The sequence below is a fragment of the Chionomys nivalis genome, chromosome 22 (genome assembly GCF_950005125.1).
Source record: "Chionomys nivalis chromosome 22, mChiNiv1.1, whole genome shotgun sequence".
Classification (NCBI taxonomy): domain Eukaryota; kingdom Metazoa; phylum Chordata; class Mammalia; order Rodentia; family Cricetidae; genus Chionomys; species Chionomys nivalis.
Genome location: NC_080107.1, coordinates 7,658,219 through 7,675,000, shown reverse-complemented (window position 1 = coordinate 7,675,000; position 16,782 = coordinate 7,658,219). Strand labels below are relative to the sequence as shown.

The 16,782-nt window shown below is 46.4% G+C and overlaps 1 protein-coding gene across 1 annotated transcript in view; it reads right to left on the bottom strand.

Moving 5' to 3' along the window:
- The window catches only part of Pde11a (phosphodiesterase 11A), a 270,583-nt gene that overhangs the window by 12,122 nt on the left and 241,679 nt on the right, over nt 1-16,782 (bottom strand). The window contains exon 19 of the mRNA XM_057754935.1: nt 13,593-13,676. Within this exon, the coding sequence (XP_057610918.1) occupies nt 13,593-13,676 (84 nt within the window). The remainder of the gene's footprint in view (nt 1-13,592; nt 13,677-16,782) is intronic.

Below are 16,782 nucleotides of genomic sequence, written 5' to 3'. Positions count from 1 at the left end.
TGAGACTGGAGATCTTAAAATCTAAATGATGGGAGATAGTCATCCAAAGAAGAGTAGAGATGACCCGCCACAGTGATAATGCTTCGCACAAAAGCAGGCGGTGTCATCAGGATCCAGAGCAAGCGTGATTCAGTTCAGCAGCTGGAATTGTAGTGGCATCGCCGACCCTTGGTATACCTGGAGATGGTGCTCATGGTTCCTGTGTTTAATATCCTGGCAGCTAATTATGATAGCAGTGATAACTCACAAAGAGCATTATCTTCCCGGGGCTGGAGAGGATTGCTGGTGCATGTGAAAGTCAACATACAGCCCTTCCTTCCCGCTTCCGTTCTGACCCCACAGTGACGTGTTTTGCTTTCATCTTTATATGCTCTGGGGGATTTCTTTGCGGGAAAAGATATTCAGGATGACATTAACATTCTGAATTAATGAGGCAAGAAATTTAGACTCCCAGGATGAAAGCATTGCTATTTCCATAATGTCAGGCTGCATGGGACAACGGGGCATGGTGGGAACTGTACGGCATCAAGCTGGATGAGCCACGTATGGGGCATGGTGGGACTTGTACGGCGGCGTCAAGCTGGACGAGCTGCGTCTAAGGTCGTAGCCTGTGCTGGAGCATCCACTGTTTGCTGTTCTAGAGAGTGGGTGATGAGCCAGTGAGTAACTGGTGGATCTTGACTTCCAGGCCAGGAGCACTGTATCTTTGCTGATTTAACACCACAGCCGTGTAGTGAGCGGGTCTCACTGGGTCTGTTTATATAGATTCTGCACCCGACACTGGGGAAGTCAGGCTCATAAACCCTCAACTGGCACGGTCAGTCCAGGCCTGCTTGGGTACAAAGCCCGTGATATCTTCTTATCTAGGATCTTAACTGGCGCGCTGGTCACAGAAACCACTTCCCATCTTATTAAGGCCAACAACAGAGGGGCACCCCTTCTTCTGCAGGGGGGTTGTTTAAGAATCCCTGAGGGTCTATTGAAGTTCAAAAAGGAAGGTCATCTCTACACCATTTCAAAACTTTAGGTGTAGACAATGAGTCTTTTTATCTTCAGCTCGGCTCCACCTTGCTTTGGAAAGATAAAGCACGGGCCGTGAGGGATAATTGACAGGCCAGCTGAGGGACAGCTCCCGTGAATGGAAACGGAGAACAGTGCCTTCTGTTCTAATGAGCCCCTCTAGGACAGGGTCCCGGGTTATCCTGGTGGCTGGGTTTTCAGAGCAGTCTGGTAGCTCATCAATCATGTTCACTGTGAGGGCAACTCCTGACTGGGCAAGAATGGTTGCTGACCCAAAAGCTGCAGTTTTTGATGAATGGGGCTTCATGGAAGGGGCAGTTGGGACATGTAACTAAAATGTAGCCACATGGTAATAATCCACCTTTTTACACATCACAGTGTTTTCCAATAAAATTAGGCCACTTGAGCTTTTATAGAAATACATAAAATCCATTTTTCCCCTCAAAATTCAATGTGTAAAAGGGACCATTAACGTTTTTGAGTCTGGTAGCTGCAAATATCCATTTTCTTACTTAACCATGTTTTTCTCATGGGCCTTGAATCTGAGAGACCCCAATGCAGAGATAGACATAGTTGCAAATCTGTGCCTTTAGCATGAATTGTGTTCTGAGGACAGTGCTGCAGTGCTCCAAGAACAGATTCTAGAACATGCTCTCAGCATTTACTCTTTTTACAAACACGTGTTTGAAAGTCTCCCTAAGAGTCAGAGACTAATTAATGGTAGTAATAAGTGGGCGCAATGCAACTCTGATGATTTTTGAGTGCACGTGCATGCGTGTGCATGTGTGTCCATGTGCACGCGTGCGTGTGTGCATGTGCATGCATGTGTGTGTGCGTGTGCATTGGCACGGGACGCATGGGTGCATATACTTATGTTAGCTTACAAGATGCTCTTCCTCCCATCAGCAAGCAATGCTCCTACGACAAGGGGGGAGTCACCAAGCTTTCACATCCTAATACGCCAGACTTAGGGAGACTGAGACCCAAAGCACCCAAGAGGAATGCCTTGTCTTTAGGTGGAGGATGTTGGCGACAGGAATCCCCTATTCTTTCAGTAGCCATTTCCTGTATGGTGGGGAAATTCCCATCTCTTAATTCTAGGACCATAAAGATAGTGAGATTTTCAAGAGAAAGAATAAGAAGATGAACAAGGGCTGTCTTCTCACCGTTGGCTCTAGGTCTAGATCACCTCTATCTGCATCTCTATGGAGGGTGTTGCTTTACTAGCCGGCCTCTTTGCCCATGGGAAGGGCTTCATTTGCCCTCTGTAGCACCTCGTGGGGGCAGATCATTGTGATTCTTTGGTTTTTAGAGACAGGGTTTCTCTGTGGTTTTGGAGCCTGTCCTGGAACTAGCTCTTGTACACCAGGCTGGTCTCGAACTCACAGAGATCCTGCTGCCTCTGCCTCCCAAGTGCTGGGATTAAAGGCGTGCGCCACCATCGCCTGGCTACTCTTTATTTCTTGAGATATAAGTTCCTCGTAGGCTAAGATACAGGGGTGTTTGTATGGATAGGGGCACTGGAGCCAACAGCATCACGGTTGCCTTGCATTTCTAAAGTGCAGTTCCTGTTCTATGGAAGTATAGACTTTCATAGGTTAAACACATCCCCGTGAGCTGCAGACCTATCTCTTAAATGGTAGGAAGATACATTAATTTAATTTTCAGTCATTGGCCTTATAATATAAAATCGGTTTAGAACCAAAATTAAAAATTTATATAGAAAAATAAGCAGACCTAGAAATATTGAAGAGTACTGGGGAAGGTGAAACTAGACTCTCCAGACATTAAATCTATTGTAGTGTGTCAGCAGATAAAATAGCAGAGACTACATAGAGAGTTCAAAGCCAGCCACGGCCACACAGTGAGACTTTGTCCAAAACCAACCAAACCAAATCGCAAAAACCAAAAAAACTCCAAACAAAAAGTCTATTAATAGATGCACAGCATAAACGAAGTGAAAAGACAATGACAAACAGGAAAAATGTAATATAAAGTGAGTTCCTACTCATAGGAAAGGGGGCAAGTAGATTTTAGAAAGTAAATCTAAAACCACATCATAAATATGGTATGGAAAATAAAAATGAAAACTATAGTGAGATATATTTTACATACACAATACTAACAAGAATTAAGGAAATTTGATAACACTACTTCTTGCGACCCAGGGCACAGTGACTTGGCACTTGAGGCCTTACTGATGGGAATATAAAATAGTTCAAATTGTACAGAGCAAACGCTGGCCATAGCTATCCAAGTTCCAAAAGTCTACTTCCCAAAGGCCAGTGACCCCACTTCTGGCTATCCATCCTGACATTAAAGTATGGATACGGTGTGTTTACAAGGATAATGGTGTCCTGATGTTTAGAAACATCAGGGTCCACAAATAATTATTAGTTAAATAACTTCATCTTTATCTTCATAATCTAATACTATACAGCCATCAAAGCATGGGCCAGCTTTGACTACAAATCAGAAAAAAATCTCTAAATATATTACATATAAGAAGGATGCATATCAACCTTCCTGTCTGAGTTCAGAAACGAGCAAGCATTGTGTGCTAAAATCAGGGCCGGGACACTGTGGCCATATGGTCTGTTTTGATCGTTCACAACATCCTGGTTAGTAGTAGTTGACCTCAGAGAGAGAGAGAGAGAGAAACTGAGGCAGATCAACAGCCTAGGGAGAATCATTTCTTGATTCTTTTTGCTTTTCAAACAATTTAAATTGTGTTCACTGGGCATGTATCAACTATTCAACGATAAAATATTTAAAGCCCTTCCACGGGGCTGGGGGTAGAGTTCAGTGGCAGAGTACTTACCCAGCATGCATAAGGCCTGGTGTTCAACCCTCAGCAAGGCAATAAATAATAAATAAACTCACAAGGGCAATTTTTGGCCGTGTGAGAAGCGTTAAATGAATCAATAGTTAGAACGGCTTCTCAGTCTGAGAATAGATAAGACAAATGCTTATTTCATAAAGATCAAATTAAATTAGTATTTTCCCACTCTCCTTCAAAATCGGTTTGAATGCCTTCTGTACGCCGCCCCGGTGCTGCGCACCCGCACTCCGGCTCAGCGGCCTACATCGGAAATAAGGTCTGACCACCTCATTGCGCCTCCACATTTCCTCCGGAACGCGATCAATGTCCCCCACCTGACCATTAAATAGATTTTGAGAACTCTTCAATCCCTATCAGTCCCCAAGCCTTATTTAGTTCCTCGGATCTGCCCCGGGCTGGCCACCGCGATCCTCCAGGTTATCCATCATCATTTCTAGCCCTTTTCTGATGCAATGTAGCTCGCTCTTTGTCTTGCTGAAAAACTGAACGGCTGTTAAATTATCCATTTATCTTCCTTCGAATCCTCTGTTCAGCTTCTCAGACCCGTCTTTTCTACCTTGTTTGCTGTCTTTTCATTCCCGTTTCCTCCTTCTTGGAGGCATCTCAGCTCGCCATCCTGCCCTTCAAAACAAACTCTCATTCAGTCGGCTTTCTGCTTGTTTGAAATCTGCTTCTCTTATCACTGCCTCCCTCCCCTTCCGGAGACCAGGTCTTGCTATGCAGCCTAGGCTTCAAAAGTCCTGCCGTTCTTCCTCAGCCATCCATGTGCTGGGACGATAAGCATGCATCAACACACCCAGCTCCAAATTTCCTTTTTTAAGGTTATGTCTTTGGAATGTCTTAAAAAAACTTTGAGATATGCTTCAACTTTTATACATAGGTGGGAGGATATCAGGACAAGCCTTACACCGGTGAACAAAGTCTTGGGTTCTCATCCTAACTTCACCCAATAACAACCTTCCTGGCCTGAAGAGGATCTGCAGACTTGCGTCTAGACTGCTCAGTATCACGGCGGTGGTTGCTAATGTCTCAGAGACTCCACAAAGGCTCTGGGGTCTGTGTAATGCTACCCCCTGGGCGCGCAGGGTCTCCGGCATCAGTGATTCATCGTGGTTTGGGGTCTGAGATGGGAGGGCAGGAAGGACCTGAGCTCTGCCATCTACTGAGACTTCTAGGGTTGATCTGGGAAACTCTAGCCTCGGTTTTTCACTCCTGGAGAACGGGCGATTGCGCTATCTAACTTGTTATTGCATTCTACAGAGTCAGATGACGCATGGGAAGCTGGTCTTGAGCACAGAGTCAGTATTTAGGAAATGTGGTTGCGGACCCACTGCATCTTATAAGCCCGGCAGTTTGGCCCTTCCCCGAGTTTTCAGCAGAGACAACGACAATTAGATATGATGTCCAAGGCAGTAACAGTGACAGCCATGCTGGAAGGTTTTACCATGTACTGGAACGAGGCTGCTTTCTGTCAAATCTATGAACCAATAAGAAGTCAGCGCGGATGAGGCTGATGACCCTGGAGGTCAGGATTGAAAAAGGATGCTTTGAAAACAGTCCTGTTACCTCCCTTAGACTCTGGTTTGGGACCTTTGCTTTTCAGCTGACTCTTCTTCTGAATGTTCCTCTTTCTTAGCTTCTCTTTTTCCATCTAAAAATGTCAGCTGTTCAAATCACCTGTAGCTAAAGCTGATGGCCCATCAGGCCAAGGACTCATAGAACGAATCCCCTGCCTCTGTGATGTTACAGTTATAGCCCATCCCTCCCTGTGCTTCTAGGAGGTTCTGGTTCAGACACCGAATGGCCCCTGAGTCCCAGGAGATTCTGAGCAGCCTGTGCAAGGTCCCTGGTTTCTCATTCATGAAATGTAGGCGGAAATGCTAAAGCCCACTACGAGGTGACACAGGCATGCAAGATACTGAGTGAGAGCCATAAGAGCACGTCAGCTGCAACATGGTAGCCCTGCATTTCCTGTTTCTGTCACACTCTGCACTTGAGTGTACTACTGAGCCTGTCCCTGGTGCCAGGTAACAGCAAGAACAGAGCATCCCTGAGGGTGTGTGGGAGGACACTGCCCCAGGGAGAGTGTGCTGGACCCTGTGGCTGAATAAGAAAGGAGGAACACAGATAATTAGGATGTGCCCCTAATGGAAGCCACAGAGAGTCCAGAGACTGGAATACATCCACCTCTGGGTGCGAGGGGGGGAGGATTTCTTTTGCAAGGACCTTGTTCTCTGAGCAAGTTCTGAAGCCGAAGCCAGCGAGAGACGGGATTGCCCCGCGGGGATGACAGGTTGAGCAAGGGCAAATGACGGGACTGGAGCCAGGTGGTAGCTGTAGAGAGGGCAGGTGCCAGGCAATGGAGGACTGAGGGTTACAGGTTGAGCCTCTTTTCCCTCTAGCGGTGAGGAGGGAGGACTGAAGGGCAGAGGGTCACGGGGGCAGGGGGGGGGGATGAAACCACGGGGCTGACTCTAGGGAGAGGCTGCTGAGCGTGACCAGGGTCCGGGTGGAGCAGCAGGAGAGCCCGCTAGTATAGTAGACCCAGACGGCGGCGCACTCATGATGCCGAAACTAAGATGCTGTAGAGAAGGGGAAGCCCTGGTCATCTTGTAACAAGTTTCTTACTCTTTTGGTTTGTTTAGAGTTTTTGTTTTGATTGTTTCCTTTTCCTGTCTCTCTTCTTTCCTTTGGGAGCTTGCCCTCAGCTCTTCTGGGGCTCTTCTCAGCACAGGCTTAAAGACAAGGAACTGAAAGCAGCCCCCAAGGCTGCCGGTAAGGGAGTAGAGGGAGGGGCTGGAGAGCTGTGTTGGTAGACGTGGGTGGGCTTTATTTTGAGGGCGCCCTGCTGGGATCTGATTCACTGAGAGCCCCTGTGCGAGTGTCTGCAGATGTCTCCCCTCGGGCTGCTCTGACCCCCACAGCAGGGTATGACTTCTCTGCCTTGTAGGTACCATCAGGGAGTGCAGCCAGCCATCCTATAGACAGTTTGGCTGTGGAGCTCCCACATGGGGCTCTGAGGGGAGAACTCTCTGATACCCCTAAGTTGGCAGCAGGTATAGAGGTGACTTCCCTGGCTGAGCAGCGAGGGCCAGATTCTCAAGAGCCCAGTTATCTACTTCTAATTTTCTTTCATTCTCCGTTGTGCAAAAGCACGGTGCCCTCCCCAAGGGCACCACACACGGAGGTCCTATGCCCTAGTACCCATGAATGTAACCAGACGTGCAAGCAGGGTCTCTGAAGATGTTAGCAAGATAATATAGGATTGGTGTGGGCCCAACATCCAATGGTTGGTGTTTGATGTTTTAAATTTATCCTGTTTATTTACTTTATGAGTATATGTATGTGCACCATGTGTGTGCAGGAGCCCAAGGAGGTCAAAAGAGGGTGTTGGGTTCCCTGGACCTGGAGTTATGGGTGACTGTGAGAAGCTGTGTGAGTGCTGGGAGGCAACCTGGGTCTTTGTAGAAGCAGCACATCATCTTAACCACTGCAACTTCTCTACAGCTTTCCTAATTTATTTTTAACATTGATTTACTGTGTGCGATGATGACGGTGTGTGTGTGTGTGTGTGTGTGTGTGTGTGTGTGTGAAGAGGTCAGCATTTCGTGGGAAGCGGTCCTCTCCTTCCATCATGTGGGCATCCAGGCTTGAACCTTTAAGTCCACAGACTGAACAGAAGTGCCTTTTCTCCCTGAGCCATCCCACTAATCTTCCTTCGTGGTGTTTTCATAGCAAGGCCAGGCAAAGCCCTCTGCCTCTGGAAAGAGTGAAGAGTGCGCAAACCACACAGGGCCAAGATAGCAAGCAACTACCAGCAGTCCGGAGAAAGGACTAGAAAGTTCTTCCCTCGCAGCCTCAGCCTGCTGCATCCTCGACTCCACCCCCTGCAGATGTGGATGGATAAAGGCTTGTACAAACACTGAGGGATGTCAGGGCAGGAGCTGAAGCAGAAAGCAGAGATGCTGCTTGCTGGTTTACTCGTTGGCTCTTACACAATTAGCTTTCTTCCTTTAGTTTCTTTTCCTTTCTCTTTTTCTTTCTTCCTGTCTATTTGTTTTGGAGACAGGGTCTGAGTTGCCACCCCCTTGGTGACACCTTTGGTGGCTGATGTCTGGAGGTGGAGAGGGCCTGTCTCTGGAATCTCAAGAGTAATGCAGAAAAAGGACAGAATTACCTACAGCGAGTTGTCACCGTCCAAGCAACACATCTGGGGACTCAGCTGGTAGTGTGGACGACAGAGAGACAGGGATGCAGCCTTGAGCCCCAGAGGGGCTGAGCCCACGCCCGAACAACCAGTGGCTAGAACTGACTAGGAACTGGGGGGGTCACGAGGCCCACAGACGTCAGCCACTGGAGTTAGTGGCCAGAGTCTGTGCAAGGTCCTCAGATCCATGCCCAGGATCCCTCTCTCTCCTCTCTCTTCTTGAGGATTGCTTGTTTGTTTTACCTTTGAGTTTCTGTGAATGCCATTCCACGCATGTTCGCCTTTGTAAGATAAGAAACTTGCCCCAAGTCTCTTCTTTCGTTCACTAGACTGCTAAATGTGGGAGAAAGCACATCCAGGAACCGATCCCTCCCCGTCTCCCTCTCATTTTCCAAAACATCTCACGGAAGTGCTCTCTCTTCCCACATCCAGCCTTTGCAGGCTTTTAAAGGACAAGTTTTTGCTCTGACCAGTCACCCTGCATCTCATTAGTTTCTTTCTTAAAAAAAAAAAAAAAATCCTACATGAGTCATGAACCATAGGGTGCACCGAGTTGTTTTTCACAGACTTTTCCAGTATCTAGAGAGGCTGCCTTTTATAACCTCTTTTCTATTAGTTCCTAACTTGCAGCCTCCACAATTTCAAGAATATTATAGTATATATTATTATTTAAAACAATTATTTTATGTTTACGGGTGTGCTGGCTAGCTTTACGTCAGCTTCATACAGGCTGAAGTCATTTGAAAGAGGGAGCTCAGTTGAAAAATATGTCCCCACCTCTGGGCCAGACTGTGGTGCATTTTCTGGTTGATGGTGATGTGGAAGGGTCCAGATTACTCTGGGTGTTGCTATCCCTGGGCTGGTGGTCCTGGATCTTAGGAGAAAGCAGGGTGAGCAAGGCACAAGGACCAAGCCAGTAAGCAGCGTTCCCCTGTGACCTCCATATCAATTTCTGCCTCCAGGTTCCTGCCCCCCTTGAGTTCCTGTCCTGACTTCCCTCAGCGATGGTCTGAGAATGTGGAACTATAAACTAAAATACACCTCCCCTAATTTTGTCCCTAATTTGTACAATGGGTGTGTTGCCTGCACGCTGTGTGTGTCCTTGTGAGTGCCTGGTTCCCTTGAAGGTCAAAAGAGGGTGTTGATTTCCTTGGAACTGGAGTTACAGGTGGTTGTGAGCCACCACGTGGGTGCTGGGAATTGAACCTAGGTCTTCTGAGAGAGCAGACAGTGCTCTTAACTGCTGACCCATTTTTCCATTCCTCAAATGTATTTTGAAGAAATCTCTTCTAATTTTCCTTGGAGAGCTGTGCCAGCAGGGCAGTATGTTCCAAGACGATCTTTACAACTGAAGTTAAAATAAATACATAAATGAAATAAGGTTCCAAGTTGTCTGGTGTGGAACCTCTGTCACTGTTTTTCGAGACAAGGTCTCATACATCCTCCACTGGCCTTCAACTCACTGTAAGGCAGAGGCTGTCCTTAACTCTGGTCCTCCCGCCTCCATCTCCCTACTGCGGGACTATAGGATTCTAGTTGTGCATGGCCAGGGCTGGATTACAAGGTGCTGGGGATCCAATTCCAGGGTAACCCCTTTGCAGTGTCAGTGAGGGAATCCATCCCCCAACTCAAAAGCCAGTTTGGAGAGGAGATAAAATCTGATTACCTTGAAAAACTGTCAATTTTGAACGAACAGATTTATCATGTCTCTGTGCATCATTGCCGTTCTTAGGTATGCTGAGGTTCGAGTTGAAAACAAAAATCAGGGGCAAAAACTTAGTTTGCTCCTGTGAACAGCAGCTCAGAATGAGACAGGAGGGTTCTGTTTATCCCTAAGGCTGCCTCAGCAGTGACTCCAAACTTTGATAGTGTCTTTTTCTTCCCTTCTTTTTTCTCACTTTTTTTTTTTTTAATCCAAAGATGTTGAGCAGCAGGCTAATGGCTCCCCAGCAGGGTGTAAAGACAGCAGAAAGCTCTGGAATCAGATGTCAATGTATTCCTCCAAGACATCCTGCTAGGCCAGAGCTAACTAACCAGGGCTTTCCACTTCTCCTGGGGAACACGCTTTGATGCTCCCCCGCCTGCTCTGGGCCTCCTGTATGCTTCCTGATTAAAATGCTGTCACAGATAAATCATGACTTCTGCCTGTTTGGACCTCTTTCTCTCCCCCTCCCTTTCTTTGTCTTCTTTCCAAAAGTTTGGAACCCTAAGATTTAAAAGATAAACATATGTCATGTCTCCTTATGTAACCGCGAGGAATCTGGGGCTGGTCCCCACTGTGCCCTCCCACCTGGCCTGCAGTCACAAGGGGTCGCTCTTCATTTCAGATAGAAATAGTTATATAATTGACCAACACCCCAACCCTATATGTTTTCATGTATTTTCTGTCGGCCACGTTGGCCCTATTGTCTCCTGTTATTTATTACTTCAGTAGCTGTCTCACGAGTAGATCTCAGTGTGAGGATTCCGCCCTGGCTTCCTTCCACAAGGTTACGGATTGCCTGGGGATTATCACTGTCCGGTAGACAAGAGTTTGGATTTTTTTTCAGCGAATGGGCATCAGAATGCTCTGGTGTGGGTTCCCACTGAGGCTTCTTCAGGCACCTGTGTGGGCAATGACACTTGTTCCCCTTTCCTCGGAGAGAAAACCAGAGGCACCAGCAGGAAGTGCTCCATCAACTAGGATGTTTAACAAGAATCCTTTGAAAGTCACAGAGTAAAACTGAATTACCCAGTAAAGTCCATGGGGCAACCGTACTTATATCTCCTGCCCCGCTACATGGCCACCCTCCTCCTCCAACTTCCTGCCGCCCTAGCTTTATACAGAGCAGCCTCCAGCCTCTCCAGCCTCCATTACTCCGCACTCCTCCCAAAGGACCCTCTCATCCTTCCCAACACAATTCCTTTGCTTGGGCTCTACACGACTCTCTTGCCATCCACGCCTGCTGTCTTGGAGCCTGTGATTTTGCCATTACAGGGGATGTCTATTTTGTGTCTTGTGATTACTAATCTTTGCCCTTTGCCATGTCCCCGTCATCTCTGCAAGACTACGCGGGATTCTTCTGTTCTGTGTTTCAGACTATGTCCCTCTAGCCCACGCACCGTGGGAACCTCTGCCAGCTGTATACCACCTCATTTGTCATCTATCCTCTCAGAACCCCATTTTTGCACGTCTATGTTCAAAACCCCAGTGCCCTTTCTGCAGCAGCCCTACTCGTCCCAAACACTTTGCCTAAGGGACCAGTGTCATTTCAGTGACTTTTCTGGCTATTTCCTTAAGGCTGTTGTCTTCCCAATAGCTGCAGTTCCCGCCCAGTGACTGATTCCATTTCATTTTGGGGGCAGCATCAGTTAGTGTGAGATTGTCCACTGCATGGCATGTAAAATAGAACTCGACAGAGATGCTGTGAGAGGCTCTTTCGGTGCTGGCTGCACTTGCAGTTTGATGGCTCAGTTGGTTTCAAAGCCTTACAAAGAATTCATAGCAGAAATTGCGCAATAAAAGCAATAGCGGTGATAAGAAACCAAGAGAGAGCAAGCTTTTCATTGCCGGCTCATGAGAGACAACAGCGGTGAACACTGAGGATCAGCCTTATGAGCAACTTTCTCCACCTGCTCCTTCAGGGTGACGTGGCTTTTCACAGAGAGAAAAGTCAGAAGGAGAGCCAGGCCTCTGGGAAGCCTCCACACGAGAGCAAAGGCCGAGGTGGAGAAGGACTCAAATTAAACGTGCAGGTGCGTCCCTGGGTCTGTGTGTTCCATTTCCTGAAACAACAGGTGCGTCTAACCTCAGAGATGAGTAAGGAAAGAAAATCAGGATGCTGCGTGATGCACGGTGGAAATACTGTTCTCTAAATTGTCAACACTATCTTTTCTGTTTAACTTCAAGTAGCTTCCTTTTTATCCCAAAGATTCCAAAGTATCTAGGAGCAAATACAGGATAAGCCCAAAGAGCTGGGGACCAGAAATGAAACAACAGACTCGGGGTGGGAGCCGCGTGCAGGCCCTTAGCAGCACGTGAAGTTAATTGAGCTTTACTCCCTTCCAGAAAGAGAAATTTATCAATTAAAAGAGTAACGTATCCATCCCATTAAAACCTATGCATGGGGCACCGAGTAACACTAAACCATAATTCCATGTGGGCAACCAAGGGAAACTCAGCAAAGCAAAAGGTACCTGACCAGCACCCGTGGACTCTACGTGGGAGCCTGCTTATTCCGTGCCAAGGGTGGGGGAGCAGACAGGAAGAAAAGAGTGTTAGGATCCTCTTTATAATAAACTACATCATTCTCAATGTTTCTTGTCCAATCTTTCATTATTAGATGAGGGAATATTATAGTCATTTGTAACCATAACAATTGATTTTAGATTATCTTAAAACTGTATCTGATTGATTTTATGATATTGGGCATTTAATGGTTCATATGAAACAAGTGAATTTACTCTTATCATTTGTGGTTATTAGAATTACATTTTGTTCCTGAAGACACTATTCTAATTTGTTTGTTTTCAGGGGACTGTGACAGGTCTCTGTAGCTCCTAACAGTACTGACAATGAAGTGGTGGGTAAGCCTGGGACTTAATGGTTGTGACGTCCTTAAAAAGCCATCCTGGGTCCTTAATGGAGTAGCAGGGAATGAGACACTAAAGAGGCTTAGCTTTCCCTGCGTGCATCTCACTTGGAAGTTAGAAACGTGGCTCAGACGGATTGAGCTAGGTCGGGGGTAAAGAACTCGTCAGGGGGTGTACAGATGAAAGCAAATGCTTAGCCATAGAATTAAAAACCAATGTACACGAAACTGTTAGTGCAAACGGATGCGGGTCCTGATCAGAGCTCCGAAAGCGGAATGTGAACCCTTCGAAGCTGACACATGTCTCCTTGCCTCGGGCAGGCTCTGCACCAGGCAGAAGCAAGAACTCATTAGTGGCACTGCTCAGGATTCACGGCTTGGCACGGTTATGTTTGCTTAAAGACGAAGGCAGATTTTAAAGATGGAAGATGCTTCCCATACAAAACCCAGTGGTCCAGTCCCTGGGGTCAGAGCAGAAAGGTCTGTTTGATGAGATCCTGTGTCTCACATGCTACTAATAAAAATTAAAAGCAAAATAAATTTATATTTGAGAAATTCAGGGTTAATCAAGGCTAAGTATGCTTCTCTCGCACTAGATTTCTCTAAGCCTTCAATATTTTAGTGTGTATGGGAGTTTCCTTAGTTACTAGGCCTCTGAGCTGTGTGTTCTGGTGAGATGGTGTTGACTATGGATGCATCCTTGAGTTTCAAGGCAGCACCATTTGGTGAATGCAGAGACGAAATGTTATAATCCCTGGTTTACAGACAAGAAAGGCGAGGCCGTGGAGATTACATTTCAGAAAGCAGTGGAGACCTGAGGTCCCCACCTTCGAAGCACCAGCTCTTGGTTCATACCCTGCAAGCGTCTCCCACTTCGAATGTTTCTGAAAACCTTACCCGTGCTCTCTGTCGCCTCGGGCAGGACACACAGACACTCACAAGCCGGAAGTACCTGATACAAAGGCATGCAGATGCTGTCAATCCACTCCAGCTGCAACCGAGGCAGTTCGTCTTTCCGGTTCCGGTCAAAAATAGCCTAGAGGAGAGAAGCAGAAGCCTGGCCTTTATTCACTGTCGCTTTGTCAAATGGCACGTCAGATGTCACCAGCTGAATATTTCACAAATTCCGAGCCTTGGGGCTGGAGAGATGGCTCAGAGGTTAAGAGCATTGCCTGCTCTTCCAAAGGTCCTGAGTTCAATTCCCAGCAACCACATGGTGGCTCACAACCATCTGTAATGAGGTCTGGTGCCCTCTTCTGGCCTTCAGGCATACACGCAGACAGAATATTGTATACATAATAAATAAATATTAAAAAAAAATAAATAAAAAGAAAAAAAAACAAATTCCGAGCCTTACACACAACCTCTCTCCTTTCTCTATGATGAGAAATAAAGTATTTTCACAGATCTCCTAAGATGAGATTTGCAAGTGAATTTGTTTGAACTTTATGGCGTTCAGCTCCTCGGGGCCAAAAGCTGTCTGCAGGTACAGGTAATGGTTACTAAATCAAGTCAGCAGGTCACTGGGAACTGGGTGAAGTCAAGGGGAAGGAGATACATCTTTTGGCCACAAAAATAATGCAGGTTTTTACTTCCGCGGTGAGAAGATGCCCGAGATTGGAAAAGAGCCTTAGCAGCAGGGTTTCTTTTCTTTTTTCCCTCTTATGAAACATAAATTATTTTGAGATTTTAAGGGTTGGGCGCTGGTGCGGCAATTACGTGTTTTCTAGTAACGTTGTGCTATTAGTAGGGTACTAAGAACTTGCTCTGGATGGATGGTGGGGGCAGGCATTCATCCTTTCTTCAGCCCAGCCTTTAAATTTTATGACATTATTATGCTTGATATAATTTTTGCATATTTCTAAAAGCTAGAGTGATTTATTTCTATTGGGAAGACTTTGGTCAACAGGAATTAGAGGGTTAAAATGAATTCCTTTAATAAACAGTCAACTCAACTCCAGGGAGAATGTTCTTCCTTTTGTTCTTAAAAAGTAAGGCCCGCTGATCAGGAAGAGGGCACTGCCTAGTTAGAATTTGTCTTGCCTTATTGAAAGGTGAGGTAAAATGTGGCACCCACATCATTCTGGTGTCTACGGCAGTCATAAGGGCAAGTGCAAGCCTCACCCTTAGTCCTGAGATGTTGGGAAGGCTGCATCCTTCAGACAGATGAGCCACAGAGGGAGTGTGTGTGGTAGACAATGCTAGGTACCAAATCTGAGGAAACCATCTCTACCTACAGTAGGCAGATGCCACTGAATTCCACAGACCCTGCTCATCTTTTCCAAGAGATGCCTGGAATTCAGGGAATGTACTGGAGAAAGTGAGAGTTCTTCTGAAATACATAAAGCTTGCTTCAGAAATGTCCCTTGAAAAATGTGTGTCTATACATCTTGTGTCTTTATAACAAAACACCCGAGATTGGGAGCAACTTGACAAAGAAAAAGGTTTGTTTGGCTCACAGTTGTGGAGGCTGGAGGGCCTGTGTCTGTTGGCGGCCTTCTTACTGAAAGACCTGAGAGTCTCAGGACACCATAAAGCACGAGACAAAGAGCACACATTTATGTCTTCCGGCGCCTCTCCCCTTCCTTTAATCTACTCTAATTTGATCATGGGGCTCCCCGGGGACTCGTGAACTTCTCTGGTCCCTATAACCTCCAAAGACCACGCCTCTCCCCACCAGAGCGGGATGGAGCTTCCATGCTCTCAATACTCACACTGGGGATTGAGCTGCAGCACAGGAAACCTCAGGACGCGGGACCACGCCCCAACCACAGCAGTCTATTTTCTCTATAGTTCTTTTTCTACCTGAGCTATTCATTTAGTTCATTTAAATGGAGTCATATGGGTGTGGCCTTTCAGGACTGGCTTCTTTCATGTAGTGTGATATTCAAGGTGTATCGAGGCAGCAAGTGCCAGCACTTCCCCCACTCATTTTTTGCCGCATTATATTTCAAGGCAGAGATAAATAAACCTTTTGTTTATTAATTCATCAGTTGACGGGCATCTGCATTGTTCCCACTTTTTGGGTGCTAGGAGTAAAGCTGATGTGAACAGCTGTGCGCAAGTTTTTGTATGGGTGGTTTTTTTTTTTTTTTATTTCCTTTGGGAATAAACCTAGAAGTGAATGGGTTATATGGTAACTCCATGCCAAGTTTATTATTAGACCTTGTTTTCACATTGAGGATGACGATGCCATGACAGGCAGGTGGAGGCCAGAGGACAGCTGTTGGGAGCAGGTTCTCTCCTTTTACCGTGGGATCTGGGATTCCACTTGGCTTGCCATGCTTGGACAGCAAGTGCTTTGCTTGCTGAACTTTCTCGCCAGCCCTAGGTCTAACTTTTTGAGGATTCCAGACTTGATATTCAAAGTAGTTGCACTAGTTTGCATTCCTTCCTGCATCTCACGGTGTCCGGGCTTCTCTGGAAACTTACAGGGTTGGTATCATCTGTCTTTTTATTAACAGTCCTGTGTGTGAGGTGGCGCCTCACTGTCACCGCAATCTGCTTTTGCGTCTTTGTTGTCTATGTGCTTGTTCATGGGTATGTTCAGAAGCGATATGCTTGAGCAGATGCCCCTTTCCAATCTTCAGCTGCATTGTCTCATTGTTATAAGAGTTATTCTAATGTTCTAACTATGAGGCCCATGTCAGATGCACAGTTTGTAAATAATTCCTCTTATTCTGTAGGTTGTCTCTTTGTTTTCCTTATAGCATCCCCTCTGCCTGTGGCCCAGCATCAGGGTGCTCTCAGGAAGTTCCTGTGATGATCTCTGGCCAATGGAACCCTAGGGGTGCTTCCTAAGCGTCAAAGGATAGGGAGGAGAGCAAGTGTCAGCGTTACAGACATTTCTGAAGATGGGTCAGTGAGGGAAAGTCCTGCCTCAGAAGCCAGACTCTCCTGAGGAGACAGCTATATTAAGTAACCTTTTGTGAAGAGAGAGGACCATTTACAGCTATATATCCACCATGAAGCCAGTTTCATTTACGTCTTCAGAGAAGGCCTTAGCTGAGCCTATAATTTACCTTTCTTCCCCCTTCATTTAATGAATGTGCAGTCTGTGCTGCTGCACTGTAGACTCTTCAGAGAATGCCTCCAAACGGGCTTCGCAGGGAGGAAAACCTTTTCTTTTAATGTGAATATGT